The sequence below is a fragment of the Pan paniscus genome, chromosome 2 (genome assembly GCF_029289425.2).
Source record: "Pan paniscus chromosome 2, NHGRI_mPanPan1-v2.0_pri, whole genome shotgun sequence".
Lineage (NCBI taxonomy): Eukaryota > Metazoa > Chordata > Mammalia > Primates > Hominidae > Pan > Pan paniscus.
The window spans coordinates 12,947,594-12,966,405 of NC_085926.1; the positions used below are offsets into that span (position 1 = coordinate 12,947,594).

An 18,812-nucleotide genomic window follows, 5' to 3' on the forward strand; every position below is an offset into this window, starting at 1 on the left:
AGTCCTGTGTTTCACAAGGCTCAAATAGCAAAGCATCAAAGTGCCACACACGCTCTTGGAAAGAAGCCTGTTATTTGTAGAGTGGTGCATGATGGCATGGCTGGACTTGGGAGTGGTTATCTTGGGCCCGTTACAGACTAAGGGGGGGTCCCCTGAGGTTTCTGGACCGTGCTGCATCCCATCCGGGTTTAGAGAGGGGGAGACGGCCAGCTTAAAGGGCTCTGGCCCCTGGGAGCCAGCCCAAGGAGCATCTAGCTCTGCCTCCACAGGCCAGGGACTGGGTTGATTTCCTCTACCCCTCCCCCAAGCTTCCCATGGAACCACATACCAGGTGCTCCAGAGCAAATGGGATCCACCTGCTCTGAGGCTGATGCGTGAACTATGGGCTACACCTGAGCGAGGCTTCGCAACCTCCAAGACCTCTGCCTCATGTTCTGAGACTGGGGGAGCAGCTGTTCATCACCAACCCAGACCACAGAAGGATCCAAGCAGGCTTCCCTGAAGCTGGAAGATTGAGATGAGATGCCCGGAGGGACTTCTAATGAGAAGGGATGTGGGACTGAGAAGTATGCAAGAGAGGTGGCCTGGATATGCCAACTGGAATGGTCCTAATGGAGGGGCAGAAACCCCTCCCCAGTTACTTTCAGCTCAGAGGGAGGCGGGAGGTGCAGCCAGGAGAGCACGCTAATGGTTTCTTGTTCCCCACTAGACTGCTGGTTCCATGAGGACAAAGACTCCATGTTTTGTTCACTGCTGTGTCTCTGGTGCCTAGAGCAGGGACTGGTACATAGCAGGCACTCAATAAACCACAGAGCTTTAGTACTGACAAGACTGAATGCTCAGCCTCGATTTGCTCTCCTGCAATATGAGGATGCTGGTACCACAAGGGTAAGAAGCAATTGTAATACCAGGTGGGACAGCTGATGGACTATGAGGGCCGCGGGTGTGTGTGGGATATGAATAACATGACCCCCATGTCCAGACTGCTGCCACTGATTCCAGACAGATGGTCTTGCAGCTGCAGCATGCCTGGCCTCCACCCCAGATGCAAGGAGCAATGGGGTCCTTGAGAAGCCCCCCAACCCCACTTGGAGGCTCAGGCTCAGCGCTCCAGGCCTCTGGGGTGAGGAAGGGGCAGAGGGAGACATATGCATGTTCTTAGTGCAACTGCTGGACATGCGCTGCACAATTTTTGAACTGAAAGATCAAACAGCTCCAGGTGGGCTTCCTCCAGAGGGGGCCTGACATAAGCCAAGTCAGCTTGTCAACAAATCCCCTTAGCCCCATCCCCCTGCTCCTCAGAAGGGCCTGCAGATAGCTCAGGGGGCAGCTGTGCTGGCCATCGGAGAGAGGAAATCAATATTCCCAGCACATACACACACACTCTCTTTCTCCCTTTCTCTCCATAAACACGGGCCCTTGGAAGCTCAGACAGCCGCCCACAGGCCTCTAAGTAGAAAAGGGTTGGCCCCTCTGACACACCAGACTCCATCCCTGACCACACCAGGTGCACACGCATCACCACACAAAGCCCCTCACATCCACACTCTGCCACAAACAGCAGCCACACACCCCAGTGCACCCCCAAGTGGCCCTGCCAGGGGCAGAGTACCCGACAGAAGCTGCTGGCACACCTGGGACGCCTGTTTGTTCAGGGTCATCCACCCTCACATACACTCGGGGTCTCGCAGACAGGACAGACACATCAATCCAGACATAGGCCCAATGTCTGGAATAGACAGGCCTGCAAGAGGCCTCCCTGGCAGCTCGGGCCCTGCCTGCAGTTGGAAACAGGCACAGACCCGCTGGGCACCCTCCCACCAACTCTCCGCTCTCCCTCCTGCCCCTCACCTCACACCCACACCGAGTCCCACTGTTTCCCTCTCAAGCCCCCAAACTCAAACTCACCCCCACACCAACTTGCACTCCAACAGGCCCTCGATCACACACACACTCCCATCCTGAGACCCTCCCAGGGCACACACAGCGCTCCTGTCCCAAGGGCGCGTCTCTCTCTCCCACGCACAAACTCGGGTCCTGTTTGCTCTTCTCCCACCCAAACCCACAGTCTGGCGGACGCACCCCGCCCCGCAGGCAGCTTTCTCTCGCACGCCGGGCGCCCGGTCCCGACGGTCACCCGCACTCCCGCACACGCATCCCCACAGCCTGCGCCAGCCCACCGCTCAGCACCCGGGAAGGCCGCTCGCCCCGCGTCGCGCCCTCACCCGCTGTCAAGCTCTAGCTCCAGAAGGGACTGGGTCCTCTCCGAGTTGCAGTGCAGGCACCACATGGCGGCCGCAGTGGGAGCGGGCCGGGCCGGGAGCCGGGACCCAGGCCCAGCAGAGGCCGCCGACTCCCGCCAGCGAGCCGCCGGATCCCGGGGCCGACACCCGGCCACCCGGAGACCCGACCACCCGCCACGCGATCACGTCGGGGCTCCTGGTCCAGCGTCCGCCGGCTCCCGCGGCTCCGGCCCCAAGTCCGAGCCCCAGGCCAGCCAAGCCCGCCCCTCCGCCGCCGCCCGCTTGGCGCAGAGCGAGGCCGGGCCGGAGGAATGTGGCCCTGAAGTGGGCGGGGCAGGGCGGGGGCGGGGCCGGAGGGCGAGCTGGGGGCGCGGCTGCGCGCGGGGGCGAGACTGCACAGAGCGTGTGGGGGACAGAGAGCACAGGAGGCGTGGCCACACGGCGCCGCGGAAGAAGCACAGGGGGCGGGGGGTCAGGGGCGGGGCGTCAGGGGCGGGGCTACGCGCAGGGGCGGGGCCGAGCCGAGGCGCGGGGTGCAGAGCGCAAGGGCGGAGTCCCAGACACTGCATCCAGGTCCCAGCGCGCGAAGCCTCTGTTCTGGAAGGAGGACTTTGCGCAGCCCCTCCAACACTGGCGCCTCCCGGGAGCCATGTCTCCCTCTCCAGCGTGTAACCACAACAAATGCAAAGCGCCAAACCCCCAACCAGAGCCTACTCCGCTGATGCCTACTCAACCTCTGCCTATCCCGATTTTGCCTTCAGTTTATAAAACCTGGCCTTTGCCTGCCTGGACCGAACCGTGTGGTTCTGGGGCTCTGATGCGCCCCAGAGAAGGGAATGGGCCCTATCCTGAGGTTGGTACCACCCTTTTGGCGGCTTTTTGGGGGAAGATCTAATGGAAAGTTGCTTCTTTCTCCCTAAGCCCACCCAGCCCCCTACCCTTTCTCCACCCAGAGACACCCTTCAAGCACCTATGACAAGCTTAAAGTAATACTAATTAGCACTTTAGAGTTCTTTAGTGATAGTTGGCCTTCAAGGCAACATTGTGAAGTAGGTGGAGTTACCCCTGGCCTCATTTTACCAATGAGTAAACTGAGGCTCAGCTTAACTGGGCCAACTAAGAGACGGCTTCCCTCACTCTTTCCTCCTCTCCCAGGCTCTTCCTACTATGAGCGCTCGTGGCTTGCAGTCCTCCATTTGTATGTTTACTTGTTTATTATCTGTCCCTGGGCTCCATGAAGGCAGATACAGTGCCCAGTGCCCATACCTGTGGAATGCCTAGACGTGGTTGGGAGACAGCAAGCAGATATGGAACAATCAAAACCCCACCTGTCCTGGGCCGCCCACCTACAAGTCCATCTCCTGGAGGGCCAGGCAGCTGGCAGGCCTGCGGGAGTCAGGAAGCTGCAAGAAGCCATCAAGGCAGGGGCATTGTCTTGTGCCCTTCTGAATCTTTCATTTGGAGGGGGACAGTGAAGGAAGGGGGCTGAGGTGGCCCAGCTTGCAGCAGAGGAGGGCAGCCCCTAAAGCCAGTTTAGAGCACCTGGGTTCCCAGGCAAGAGGCTGAGCAGGAGCCCAGTGCCCCTTATGCCAGTTTAGAGCACCTGGGTTCCAAGGCAAGAGGCTGAGCAGGAACCCAGTGCCCCTTCACTGCCCATCTCCACATTCCTCTTCTCAGCTTCCCATGTTTTCTTTGCTCTGTTAAATGAAGACACAGAATGGGGGGAAATATTTGCAAATCATGTATCTAGTAAGGGTCTAGTGTCCATAGTACATAAAGAACGCTCACAATTCAAAAATAATAAGGCAAATAACCCAATTTAAAAACAGGCAAGGTATCTGAGTAGATTTTTCTCCAAAGACAATCTACAAGTGGCCAATAAGCCCATGAAAAGATGCTCTCAACCTCACTAATCTTTAGGGAACTGTAAATCAAGACCGCAATACCACCTCACACTCACAAGGAAGGCCATAATAAAAAAGATGGACAAAAGTACCTATACGTAGAGGGTTCTGGAAGGAGAAGAACACTAGGCTGCACTGCTCAAAGACCACAGCCACATCTGGCATCTGTCGTGGTTAGGGTAGGGGTAGGAAGCTGGGAGAGGATAGGGTACAAATGACCCAGTTGATGGCAGAGGCAGCAGAAAACTCCCACCCCTGTCTGAAGTGCTCTCTAAAAATAGACTGCAATAAATGGAGCCAAAAGAATTCCCCCAGCCCAGCTGCTGGAGCACTCTGGACACGGTCTTTGACAGCCTCACCATCCGGATTGTCCAAGAATTTCAGGCACTTCTCCAGGCCCAGGGCCCTGCCGCCCAGCAGGATGGTCTTGGCGACATTGTCTCGGCTGGGATTTAGAAGGGGATTGAATTTCGCTGTTAGCATTCGGAATACCAGATGATGGACACTCTGGAAACCAAATGCATCTTGATTCTCTTGTTTTATCTTTCTGCAAAGTGTGCCTCTTGCTCCTGCCCCGCTAACTGCCTTGCAGATTAATAATTTAGGGAACTTTGAGCAGAAGCAAGAAAAGTTCCAGCCTAGAGAGGCAGAGAAGGCCAATTTTTCTGCAGAAATGACCAGACTGGTCAGAATCCTTGCATGCACCATTCAGGCAAATTGCTTAGTTTTCTGAGTCTCAGTTTCTGCAACTGTAAAGAGTGGCTCAGCAGCCACCTCTACCCCAGCTAATTCACCTTGCTGTTTAATTTAATTTAGCAAGCATTAATTAGTACTTACTCTGAGGCCTCAGTGGGGAAACACTGCTGTGACAAGTATTCCCCAGTATGGTGTCGTGACAGTGGAGGAAAGAGCTTGTAATTCTGCCCCAGGAGAGGCTCTAATGGGGGGACATTTTGGGTTGGACCTTGAGGGATGAGGAGGGCCCCATGTATGGGGTCACAGGATGTAAAAAGTCATGGAGACGTTTAGTTCCACTGTATCACCCCATGTTTTAGTCCTGAGCTGCTTGCCTTGGCCCATTTCACATGCTACAACCCGACTTTATCTCTATCCTCCCCAGCTTCTGATAGCCTCCAGTCTTTCCACAGCCTCCCTGCTTTCCTCCAGCCAGATGTGTGGCACTCTCCCAGAGCCCAGACTTTGCAGCCCCTCTCTCCAAGCTGTCAGGATCAAGCCCAGCCTCTCTGCACAGCCAGCCTCGTGGCCTGGTTCATCTCTCCATCCCTTACCTCTCCTCCTGCCCACTCTATGCCTGCCACACCTCCAGCAACACTAAGCTTCTTTCAGTTCCCCACGCTCCCCACTGTGCCTGGCTCACAGCTAGGACCTTGGTTTTCAGCTTCCTATGTCACTGCTCCCAGAAAGACACCCATGACCAGCGCCTAGTCCAAGTCAGAAACTCCTTTTACATGGCATCAGGTTACTCTGCACCTGCTTGCTTATACCAGTGAGCTGTATTCCAACTGCCGGGGCTGGTTCTATGTCCTTCCCTGCAGCAGCCCCTGTGCCGACAGTGGCGCCTGGTGCACAGAAGGTCTTCAACAGCTGAATACACCAAAGGTTGGTAAACTATGGCCTGAGAGCCAAGTCCAGCCTGCTGCCTGTTTTTTTAAAATAAAGGTTTATTGGAACAGAGCCACGCTCATCCACTTATGTATTGTCAATGGCTTCTTCCATGCTATGATGATGAAGTTAAACAGTTACAACAGACACATGACCTGCAAAACATACAATATTAATGCGCACATGCAGCCCTTCTCTGAAATAAATGAAGCTCTCCTGAGGCAGTCTTACATTGGCTCCAACTACCCTGGCAAACCCCCTGCGTGTTCAGCCAGACACCCCATGCAAGAGCAGAATCCAAACATGGGGGAAGACAGTGACTGAAATGATAGGGCTGGGCCAGATGATCCTCAGATGAGATGGCCACAAGATGGGATGCACTGTTGGGAATGAATCCTACAGCGCCGCCTGCCCATGTGCACATAGAGGCATGCCCAAGGATATTAATTATTTGAAAAAGCAGAACTCAGGGGAGGAAACGTGCAATGCCTCTCAATGCGGACTGGTTAAGTAAATTGTATTACACCCATCAATGGAGTCCCATGTTAAAAAGATGGCAGCAGCATCCTGCATACTTATAGGAAAAGATCTGAGACACAACATTGTGATAGAAAGTCCAGAAAAATGTGAAGTGTATTTATAAAAGAATCTACAGAACACTAGTATGCTTATATAAGATTGTATAATCATAGATTACTTCTTAAAAGAGACCCAAGAGTGCCATTGCACTCCAGCCTGGGAGACAGAGCGAGACTCTGTACCCTCCTCCAACACCAAAAAAAAATTTTTAAACAAGTGTTTGTTACTTTTTAAAAAGCCAGTTATGGGCCAGGTGTGGTGGCTCACCCAAAGTCAGGAGTTCGAGACCAGCCTGGCCAACATGGCGAAACCCCATCTCTACTAAAAATACAAAAATTAGCTGGGCATGGTGGTGGGTGCCTGTAATCCCAGCTACTCAGGAGGCTGAGGCAGGAGAATCACTTGAACGCAGGAGGCGGAGGTTGCAGTGAGCCGAGATCGTGCCACTGCACTCCAGCCCTGGCAACAGGGTGAGACTCCATCTCAAAACAAACAAACAAACAAACAAAAAACAAAAGGCCAGTTATGGATTGGACTGGAACCAATGCAATTTTTTTTTTAAATGTGCCAGTGAAGCCTGGGCAACATGTCAAAATCCCATCTCTACAAAAAAACAGAAAAAGTAGCTAGGCATGGTGGCATGTGCCTGTAGTCGCAGCTACTCAGGAGGCTGAGGTGGGAGGATCACCCGAGTGTAGGAAGGTCAAGGCTGTGGTGAGCCGTGATTGTGCCACTGCACTCCTGCCTGGATGACAGACTGAGATCCTGTCACAAAAAAAAAGCCAGTGAAATGAAGAAATCAAGGGACTGAAGGTCTTCTGACATCTTCTAGGAGGCTCTGAAGCCCACCAGAACTAGTCCACAAAGACCCCAAACGCTTGATGGTACTTAAGCCACCTCTTGGGCCACTCCAGGTTCCTCGTCTTTCAAGCAGGTTGTGTCTTACTGACAACCATAAAAATCGATAAGACTGGTGGTGTAGCACATTTTGAGCTTCTGCTCAGTGTCTGTTAACCACCACTATGTTACCATTCATCTTACGAAATGAGCATTCCCCCATCACAGCCAGAATGCTGGGTCTGCGAGGGAGCTCTGCGGCTGCCACTTAGCGCCAAATCCTCATTTTACAGACAGGGAAACTGAGGCCCAGAGAGGTGGAGGGATGTGCCCCAGGAACTATAAACACTGACACTGACCCGGGGCTTCATGCCACACTGGCCACCACAATACAGCACCCAGCCTGGACAATACAGCATCCAGCCTGGGCGGGTGAGTTTTAAGACCATCATTCTCATCCAAATATGGAATAAAACCTATTCCTAAGACTGTTAGATGCAGTAAAAAGCCAGAGACAGCTGCATGGAACACAGCACTCTGTAGAGTGGCACCTCAGGGAAGCCAGTCCATCCCCCAGAACAGAAATGTTTCCAGATAAATAAAGCTGTTCTTACCAAGTGCCAAATTATCTTTAAAATTCCAACCATTTTCCACAGAAACCACTTGTGAATTTGGGACGTGCCATATCTTACTAAACGAAGTAAACGGAATGAACTAGGGATTGCTGGAGGTGGTATAGGGTTGTCCACCCTGACCTAGGCTTCTGGCCCGGGTTTCCTACGTGACACTGAACTGCTCAGGCACCACACCTGCATTGTAATCCAGCTCCTGCCTGTCTTTTCAGCCTCATTCCCCGCTATGATCCCTACAACGCAGCCACTCCCAGAATGCACCCTGCACTTCCTGGCCCCAGTGCCTTTGCTTATCCTGTTTCCACGTCCTGGGTTGTTGCTTCATTTGATTGGCAATCTCTTATTCAACCTTTAAAGCCCAGCTCAAATGTCCCCTTCTCTTTGAGGCCTCCCCTAATCCCTCTACCCCCAGGCAGAGCAAGAACCCCTTACTTAAGACTGTGGGCACCTCGACGGTAGGGACCATTGCACTCCATGCACCTTCCCGGTGGTGGGGCCCAGACGCTGCCATTGTCCTGTGTAACTGGCCTGGTTCCAGACAGCTACCACAGCCCTAGGGAAATTCATCCCAACCACAATGGTACTTGGGTTGGCCAAGACCCAACCATGACAGTAAGATTAAAGCAGCCTTACCCCATTTACCCTGATGTGATTATTAGGCATTGCATGCCTATATCAAAATATCTCATGTGACCCATAAATATATACACCTACTGTGTACCCACAAAAATTAAAAATTAAATAAACAAAGTGGCTTTAATGTTAAAGTCTGATGGAGCCACCAAGACCCAGTGCTGCCCACCCATTGTTCAGATGAGGCAGCTGAGGCTCACAGAAGCAGGGAGCACTTCCCCAGATCATGTGGGGACACATCCAAGAACTGGTTATCTGGCTTCCTTTCCCCAGCTCCTTCTGCACTGCTAAAACCTAAGAGCCGTCATGGTTTGAGGTGTCAGGAGGCTCTGTTTTCTTGTGGTCTTTAGATGAATAAAAATTAGACGCAGCTGTTATGGTGCCATTAGTTGACAAATGGACTCACATGCTGAGGATGCATGGGAAAGACCCTGAGGGAGGGGCTGCAATAAAGAACCACTGCAGCTAGGCCACAGTGTCCCCCGCAAGGAGAAATGAAACCCAGCACAGGTACAGGTGGCTCTGCCAGGGCTCTGAGGAGCCTGGCACATGATGGGTGCTCAGTGGTTGGTGAGGGTTTTCTTTAGCACACAAAACAGCCAGGAATGGTCACCTCCTCCAAGAAGCCCTCCAAGCCCGGATCCCCAGAGCACTCCATGATTCTAGGTCCTCAGTGACCAATGAAACCCCTGCCACACAGGGAATGCTGGTCTGTTGTAAACGTGAAAGAAGGTGGTGAGAATATGCTTGCCGCATCCCTCATCAGTCTGGCTGCTCCTGTGGACACACCCCATCCCTCCTGGTCCCCCTGCAGAGCCTAGTTGGGTGAGCTGGACTGCCTGTCCCAAATCCAGGGGCAGGGCCTGCGGAGAACAGTCCTGTGGTGTCTTAAGGGCAGCTACTTGAGTTATGGGTCTCTATTCAAGTGGAAGGGAAATGGCCATTTGCCAGCCTTCCTGCAGGATTCAAGGGGCAAGACAACTTCAGGAGGAAATTCCACTGAGCTGCTGCCTCTATCGGTAGAGGACTGTTCCCTAAACTCCCCCCAACACACTGCTATCACCCTTCCCATTTAGGTGCCTGCCAGCCCCAGCCGACGATCAAAAATGCCCCCACTTCAGCCCTTCATACTCATCCCTCCTTCCCTGGTAGGTGGCGCAGGGAGCCACAGCAGCACCCTCAGGGAGGGAGGACACTTATGCTGGGTGGGCTTGGCCCCCTGGGGCACAGCTCCTGGAACAGGGCTCCAGGCCCTTGCAGCTGTCGCCCCTGAGCTCTGTCCCCCGTGTCCACTCTCCGTGCCCCAGACAGAAGAGGCAGGCCTGTGGGCAGCAGGCCCAGCAGATATCCCAGCTCCGCTATGTGACCTCACACAGTTACTCTGCTTCCCAGGGCCTCAGCATCTTCAGCCTCAAAGTGGGGACAGTGCCACCTTCCTTGCAGGCTCAGTGTGAGGCTTGGCAATGACACCCATGACTGCCTAGCCAGGGCCAGGCACACGGCAGCCCTTCAGAGCCTGCAAGTTCCTCCCCTTGCTTCACTGTGGCTCTGGCACCTTGTACGGGGGCTAAAGTGCAAGAGGAGCCAAGGTGTGTTGAGTGAGTAAGCACCTTTTCCAGCCATTGGCTGCGTCCCATAGTGGGGATGCTCATGGCTTACGGAGGCTCCACGTTCTGGAGCATGATCTTGAATCTTGGGCAAGTGGTTTGGTCTTCCTAAGCCTCCTTTCCCAACTCTCTGCCTCTTCTTGCCTCTTCCTGCAGCCTCCTCTCACAGGGCACACAGTCTGGACCAGGCACTTTACAGAAGTGCCCACACTTAATCCTCAACAACCTTCCATTTTACAGATACACTGAGACTCAGAGAGGTTGAATAACTTATGTAAGGCCACACAGCTAGTGCCTGGCTGGATCAGGGATTTGAGCCCGGGTCCATTTGGTCCCCAAACCATGAACTTAACCATGAAGCTCCACAGTCCCTCTTTCCCCATATCCAAGGTGCTTATTGAATGCAGGTTCTGTGCTAAATGCATGACAGGTTGTCTCATTTAAGCTTCACAATGGAACTCTAAGGTAGGGACTATTCTATCTTCTCATCCAGAAAAAGAAACCAAGGCTCAGAAAGATTAAAGAATTTGTTTAAGGGCAAACAGCTAGTGAGGGATGAGAACCCAGGACTGAGTCCCAAGTTCATTCTTACAACTCTATTCCATCTGACCTTCAAGGCCCAGGAGGAAGACCTCTGCGGGAAGAAAGTCTCTGCCTTGGCTGATGTGTGAGTAACCAAAGCAACCTTGGCATCTGCCCCCCAACGGCTGCAGAGGCAGACTCCTGGCTCGGCTCCCTTCTTGGCTGTATAGCCTTGGGCGTCACTTCTCTGAGCCTCAGTTTCCTCCTCTGTGAAATGGAACTGAATAATCTATGTCTCTTAGGTTGCCGAAAAGAATTCAGTGAGCCATCTGGTGCTGGGCCTGAGCGGTGCTCTGCTTACACCCAGCCTGGCTCCCTGAACCCCACTCCCAGAGTGTACACCACTCCCCGCTCCCTTTGCTGTACTCTCCTCCTGGGGTCTGCCCCTGGCCCTCTGGAAGGGAGTGACACTGGGGAAAAGCAGGAGGGGGGCAGCAGTGGCCGCCCCAGGAGGGACTCTGCCAGCCCTGCTGAGCGCACCCCACAAGCCCAGGTGGGGTCACAGTGGGGGAGCGGTCCTTGCCTTTTCCCCACCTCTTCCCCGGCTGCCTGCGCCTCACCATTCCTCACTCAAGGAAGCACATCCTCCGGTGGAGCCAACACTCATAGGGCCCCTTACAGATCCCCCTGGGAGCCTGGGACCAGGGCGGAATTGGGTTCTGCAGCTTCCAAGCCCCGCCCTCAGGCCTAGAGTCTGGGAGACAGACCTCATACATGAAGGGCTCTACGACAATACATGTATGTTCTGTCACTTCTTCCTCGGGACCTTCCTGAACCTTCGTCCACATTCTCTCTGTCTCATCGATTCCCTTTAAAGCCCATCTCACAGTCCACCATTATCTGGCTTAATCACTTGTGTACTCACTGTCACTTCCACCAGAAAGTAGCTCTGCAACTTTGTTCATTTGCCACTGTATCCCCTGCCGTCTATAGCAGGTGCTCAATAAATGTCTGCTGGACAGGTGAATCATGTTGATCCAGATTCACTCTAGTTCAGGGACCACCCACAGGGCTAAGGTAGGTCTCCTTCCCTCTCCCCATGCTTATTCTTGTCTCAATCTCAGCAATTCCCTGCACCCCACCCCTCTTTATACCATAGAGAGATTCTGGAAGGGCTGGAAAATGGTTTTTCAAAATCACTGATTCTCATCTCTAGTGTGCTAGGAGAGCTCAGTATTTAAAGGAACCCATCAGCTAAAGATTTTATTTAAAAAGGAGGCGTCAGGCTGGGCACAGCAGCTCATACCTGTAATCCCAGCTGAGGGATTACAGGTGGGAGGCTGAGGCAGGCAGATTGCTTGAGCTCAGGAGTTAGAGACTAGCCTGGGCAACATGGCGAAACCTCATCTCTACTAAAAATATAAAAAAATTAGCCGGGTGTGGTGGCACATGCCTGTGGTTCCAGCTACTAGGGAGGTTGAGGTGGGAGGATCACCTGAGCCCAAGAGTTCAAGGCTGCAGTGAGCCATGATTGCACCACTGCACTCCAGCCTGGGCAACAGTATAAAATCCTGTCTCAAGGGAAAAAAAAAAAGCGCTATCCCGTTGGCAAAACGAATGGCCATCCTTGGTATACTTCGGTTTCTTTCCTGGTAGCTTTACCAAAACTGGGGCTTATCTGCATATGAAAATGGGTGGAGAAACTGAGGGAATCTAGAAAAAATAGAGAGAGAGAGCTGCAAGGGCTTGCCCTCCTTCAGAACATCTCACCTGGATGTCACTGGCTTAGACACCGTGGCAGGGCCGGGGCTGCATTCCTGGTAGCTGTTGGGGAGACAGCCTGCTGCCTTTTATGTAGTGAGTTCACACCAAAGAACAGCTACCAAGGGAATGCAGGGCCTCTGCTGTAATGAATAGATACGTTCATTTATAATAAGTGCTGGGTTCACCTGTTTTGTAAATGGATGCCATTAAGTGCTCCTAAATCAACAGCGTCTCCTAAGTGAGTTAAACGTCCCCTTTTGCAGTCGTCTTTATGTTATTGATTTAAACAACACCTTCTTTTGTCCCAGTGGAAGGAAGACCTGACCCAACTCCACTGATTGAGAATTAATGGAGGCAGGACATGTGTGATGTGTGATTCACTGTTTGAATAAATCTGTCATTGAGAATGTGTGCATTCCTGAATGTGCTCAACAACTTCCCAGCATACCTTCCCACCTACTATGTGTTAGGCACTAGGCATCTCAGAGGCTGCAGATGTGGGCCCTGCCCTCAGGAAACTCGGTTGGGTAAGGGGAGTGAAAGTAATTCACAATTGGCGTCAACTACATTCCTGCATGAGTTCACATAATCCTGACAAATTCTACAAGGTGCGGATTGTTTTCTGATTTATCACAGAGGCCTTGAAGCCTAGAGAAGGTAAGTAATTTGCACTAAGACACGCAGCCCATATGTGATGAAGCTAGGATTAGAGCCCAGTAGGCTGACACTCAGCCTGTGTTCCTTGCACTCCAACAGTTGTCCTCAAAGTGGGGTCCTAGAAACAGCAGCAGCAGCAGCCTCAGCTGGGAATCATTTGAAATGCAAATTCCCACCCCCCCAGATGATTGTAATACCTGCAGCAGTTTAAGAATCTTTGCACAGGGCCGGGCACGGTGGCTCACGCCTGTAATCCCACCACTTTGGGAGACTGAGGCGGGCAGATCACATGGTCAGGAGTTCGAGACCAGCCTGGCCAATACAGTGAAACCCTGTCTCTCCTAAAATAAAAAAAACTACAAAAATTAGCCGGGCGTGGGGCAGGCGCCTGTACTCCCAGCTACTTGGGAGGCTGAGGCAGGAGAATCACTTGAACCCTGGAGGTGGAGGTTGCAGTAAGCAGAGATTGCACCAGTGCACTCCAACCTGGGCAATAGAGCGAGGCTCAGTCTCAAAAATAAATAAATAAATAAAAAAGAATCTTTGCACGACAGTAAGCCACTAAAGCCATTAAATGCAGTAGTAGGAGCAACCTGGTAGACAGGCAGGAATGATTGCTAGCTGGTGGAGTAGTCATTCAGGGAAGGCTTCCTGTAGGAGGTGATGCCTGTCTTGGGATTTGTGGCATGAATGGGAATTCACCGGGTGGCCCGGCAGGATAAAGGCATTGCAGGTACATGAAGTGGCAAGGGCAAAGGCTTGGTTAACTTGGAAAATATTCCTGTAGTTCTGCATCTACATGGGGCATGAAGTGTGGGGACGGGTGCGCTGTGAGGCATGAGGCCAGTGGACCGAGCAGGAGCTTCATCCTGTGAGGGTATAAGCAGGAGTGGGAGTGACCTGGGTTTAGTTTTCCCAACAACCACATCGCACCTGTATACATTCCAATTACTTAACACTCTTCATTCTATCAAGAAAACTTTATATCTGCTCCACAAGTGAAAAGTCGGCCTCACTAAGCATAAATTGAATTTTCCCATGAAAATAAATCAACAAAAACAAAATGCTGTTATAAACTCCTGCTTTGATCCTGTTATCAGCCCCATCCCTGAGGCCTGCTGTGTTTTGTTTAGAACAGAGATTAGCAAGCACAGAGAATCCACATGACAGGACGCCGCCAATAAAACAGAAGCATGCTTTTTATATCCTGATAGGGACTGAGATACAAGACATAGTGCTACATGAAAAAGGTAAGCTGAAGAATGCTGGATTTGGGTTACAAAAAAGGCGGACACATGCACGCATGCACGCGCACACACACACTCTAAGATGTCCCCGGACAGCGGTTGTCTCTGGGGAGGGGAATGGGACGTGGAAGGGCGTGGCGCATAGCTCACTGTGTACCCTTCTGTATGTTTAACTGTTGAACCATGACTGTATTACTCCCTATATAATCAATACATTGCATTAAGCCTTTGTGGGTGATAAAGAGACATTAAAGGTCTGTCAGCATGCCGACCCTCCTGTCTGATGTCATCAGAAGGGCGGAAAGAGCACTGGAAGGAGAACTCTCTCTCATGTTCCAGGTGGTATGCTCCGTGTCACCAAGAGCTGAGCCTGTGCCTCACCCAGAATCGTTTCGTGGCCTGGATCTCATACTTCCTGAAACCCTGCTTGGTGGGTAACAAGGATCTAAGAATCCATTTTGCGCAACAAGAAACAGCATACTCAAGCGAGAAATGATTTCCCGACTACCTGAGGTGGGGGAAGGCAGCCTGGTGCCAGGGGCATGCAGCTGGAGGCCTCCACGTCCTGTTCCACTCTTCCTGGGAACAAGACTTGGCTGCTGCCCCACTGTGTGCCTCCTGAGCTGTGCAGAGAGAAGGAGAGGCGCTTGGGCCCAGGAGCACCTTCTGCACAGGGCAGGTGTAAGGGGCTGCACCTCTGTTATCTCCTGTAATGCTCCCACCACCCCTTCAAGTGGGCCCTCTTAGTCCATAGGAAACAGAGGCACAGAGGGGTTAAATGACTCACCTCCAGGCCACTCAGCTGGTGGTGGCAGAGCTGGGAATCCAATCTGTTTGCCCATGCACTGGTGACAAAGTCTAGGAGCCCCTGAGCCAAGTCAGCCTTTGGCTGGTACAAGAACCTGACCCCACGAACTAAAAGTCTTCAGCCTTGAGACCCAGACAGACCACTTCAGACTCCTGGAGTTGATCCACGATGAGCATCCCTCATGCAACACAATCCACAGACAATTGTTTCTCTAGCAATTTCCATAAATAACTGTAATTTATGTGTTAATAGCAAAGATATCAAGGTTTGGAACCCCCTGGAGTGTTAGGAACATGATTTGTAACTACAAACACACAACAATTTGTTCAACATGCCAGCTACATCTTCAGTAATTACTACCCTGGTTAAGGATAATTCCACATTCAATGCCCTGCCATGCACGGGGAGGGGAGATCAGGAGGGAGGGGCTGGGATGGGACCTCGCCTGTGTTCCTCACTTCCTCGAGGCCCTTTCCTCTTCCTAAGAGCCCTTCTGTTCTCTCCTGTTTTGGGCCTCGTCTGGTCCTCCAGGCATTTGGACCTGGTGAACCTCTCACTGTCCAGCCCTGCCTGCAGGGACCCAAGTAGGGCTGTGTGGATGCTCCTTCCTGGGAGGGGCACTGTGAGCAGCGTGACAACTATGGCTGTCTTAGCCGATCCTGCCTCTTGACCTCAGGAGGGACCCCGCTCCATTATACTCCTTCCCTCTGCACTTTGGTGAGAGGAGCCAATCAATTCTCCCTTCCTCTAAGCAGTGTTCAGGTGAGTTTCTGTCAACTGCAACCCAAGTGTCCTGAGAGATCAATGCAGGATGGAAGCTCGCCTCATCTGATGGATGAACGAGGCCCCACAGCAGCCACTCCAAGGGCAGCAGAGGGGTGAGGCTTGGCGGGGTCGTGCTTAGGGGGAGCGGGAGCCAGCCAGACCTGGGTTTGAATCCTGGCTCTGCCACTTCCTAGCTGTGTTGCTTTGGGCAAATCACAGAAACTCTGAACTTCAAATTCCTTCCCTATAGATGAGGATAGTAATATCTACCTTGTAGGGCTAAGTCATTGATAAAGTTAGCTATACAAGGTGTCAGACTGTGTGTACGGCATTGCCACATTTGTGTTTAAAAATGGGGGGATAACATTTGTTTCTAGGCATTTGCTTATGTATATGTGAAACTCTGGAATCGGACACAAGAAACTAATAACACGAGACATCTCTGGGGGGGAGAACCGGCTGCTGGGGGACTAGTGTTGTTTCGTCACAATTTCCCCGTTCCCTTTCACTCCCCAAGTAGAAACAACAGGGGGAACTTTTCACCATATACCCTTTTGTATCTTTTGAATTGTAAACCATGTAAATAAACATGTTAGAAACATAGACAAAGCTAGATAAAAAATTACCATTAAAATTATTCTTTATCATAAAGAATTGTGAAGTATGATTGTAGAATTAGCTGTGAAATCTCTCTCTCATATATACATGCTAATGCCAGGCTGACAAAGGACACCCGGAAGAGCTAGCTGTGGAGGACCCGCCTCCTGCTGCCTGTCCCCTCTGCAGCAGCTTCGTGAGCCTCGAGTCCGCCATGGGGTCAGGAGCCGGGTGAGACCAGCCCGCATCCTCTTCCCCATCTGCACCCTGAGCACTTGCCTCCTGGCATCCCACAAGGGGCCACTGCTGCCTGTTCCATAGATGGGGACACTAAGACCCCAGGTGACAGGCTGCAACTGGAGATCCCCAGACAGCTCTGGCCCCAGATGGTTTCTGTGTGACCCGAGCTGGATTTGGGGCTTCCTGTGAAAGCTGGATGCACTGCCACATGGGGCCCACATGAGTTCCTGCCTGCCCACCTGGGACTGGTGCTGAGTCACCGTGGTGCCCTGTTAGCAGGTTAAGCACTGTTCTGCCAAAATCCCCCCCATTCTCTTTTGCCCCCCATATTGGAACCCACCATCAGTTGTCCTTTAGCATTTTATCAAACACGCTTAAAAAAAGTATAGGCCAGTGGTTCTCAAGCTTTTTGGTGTCAGGCTCCCTGTACACTCTCAACTGAGGATCCCAAAATTGTTTATGGGTGTGATATCTATCGTCATTTACCATATTAAAAAATTAAAATTAAGACATCATCAACCTTGAGACATCTTTATAGCAAAAGCCTCAGTCTATCCACCAACATGTCAGGTGGCCTCTAGAATATTCTACAGCACACTTGTGCAAGAATGATAGTGATAAGGCAAACAACAGCTGCTTGTTGTTATTTAAATGGTTTGAACTCCCTGGACCACACTTTGAGAAACATTGCCATTAAAGAAAAAAATGTTCTTAGCCACAACCAACGCCAGCACCCATGCCATTTGCCTGGCCCCCGTGGGTGTTTAAGTCTAAGCCCTGTTCTAGAAAGAGAGGAACATGCTCTGGGTCCTATAGGCAGAACTGACTGGGGGGTCCCCTTTCTAGTCCTGGTGGCTGAGGCTGCATGACCCTGCTCAGCACCACAGCTTGCAGCCCCTAGTACTGACAGGAAAGAGCTGCCTGCCTGTGGTGGGGCTGTTGTTGGTCACTTCAGGAAACAAAACAGCATCGGCCCCCATCTGCTGTGTGCCTGCCATGCACCAGGCACTGGAGGAAACGGAGGCTGTTTGAGAAATCACTAGTCCAAACGTTCCCAGCTTGCAAGAGACAGTGGCAAGGTGCTGTGCCAGGTAACCCTGTCCTGAGGCTGCAGAGGGAGGCCCTGGCCGTGGTAATCAACCTTCAGCAAGGTACAGCTGTCTGCCCTCTCTGGGTGCTTGTGCGTGGGATGGAGGGTGAGGAGTGCTATTGCTCACTGGGGGCTCCTGAGGGCCTTCCCCACTGTAACTCACTTGCACCTGCCCCTCCTATGAGACAGGGACTTTATGGCCAGCATTCCGCTGGCCCCAGCTGCATAATCCAGATCTGAACTGGGTGCTCTAGCTCCAGCACCTAAGCCCCATCCTCTGCAAACGGGGGTTTCACCCAACCTTCCCCAGGTTGGGCATGGTGGCAAATTTAGATCAGATTAAAAAGACAGCTCAGGGCACAGCTGGTAGAGCAGTCCTCGGAGGGGATGAAAGGTGGCGTGGTGACAACTGCAGTCTGGGTGCTGGCTTGGGGGCGGGTGAGGAGCAGGAGGAAGCATGGCTCACTCCTGGCCTGACCAAAGCAATCCCCAGCCCCACCTCTCACTGGGTTGGTCTCGGCAGGTCCAGCCCACCCACCACCTGTCACCCTGCTGGAGAACTGCAGCCTGGCCTTCCCAGCCCCGAGACAGAGTGGCCAGGATGAAGTGATGCCCCAGCCTTGAGCAGGGTGCCCAGAGGGGGTGCTGAGCCAGCCCCTGGAGCCCACTCAGACCCGATTCCACCTTCTTGGCTCAGCTCCTTCAGGGACGCCTGGGCTGACCTCACAAGCCACGCTGGGCAATTCCTCCCAGCACCTGGGCGATGCTGTTCAGGGGACAATTTCCCTTTCCCTCTCCCCTCTGGACAGCTCCGTGAGGATAAGAATAAGGTGTCCGACATACCCCACTTATGCCCAGCCCCAGCACGGCGCCTGGCACAACTAGCTGCTGGATAAATATTTGTGGATGAAATGAATATGGCCAGCTCATGTGTGTCCCTGTCCCCAAATCCACATGCCTTTAAAAATAAAGCACCTACCTTCAAGGGGGCAGGCAGAGAGGTAAGGGCGTTTCATACGTGGGTTCTGGGGGATAGTAACATGGTAAACAGATGGTCTGCACAG

General features: G+C 52.4%; 1 protein-coding gene across 15 annotated transcripts in view; it reads right to left on the bottom strand.

Annotated features, from left to right (window-relative positions):
* The window catches only part of IQSEC1 (IQ motif and Sec7 domain ArfGEF 1), a 382,440-nt gene that overhangs the window by 67,747 nt on the left and 295,881 nt on the right, over window positions 1–18,812 (bottom strand). For 2 of the 15 annotated variants that reach the window (XM_063602187.1, XM_024928177.4), the window contains exon 1: window positions 2,226–2,525. The exons of 12 other annotated variants lie outside the window; for them this stretch is intronic. In XM_063602187.1, the coding sequence (XP_063458257.1) occupies window positions 2,226–2,290 (65 nt within the window). In that variant the 5' untranslated portion in view covers window positions 2,291–2,525. Of the gene's footprint in view, window positions 1–2,225; window positions 2,570–18,812 lie in introns of those variants that run through there. One more of the 15 variants, XM_034955860.4, reaches the window with a different exon arrangement.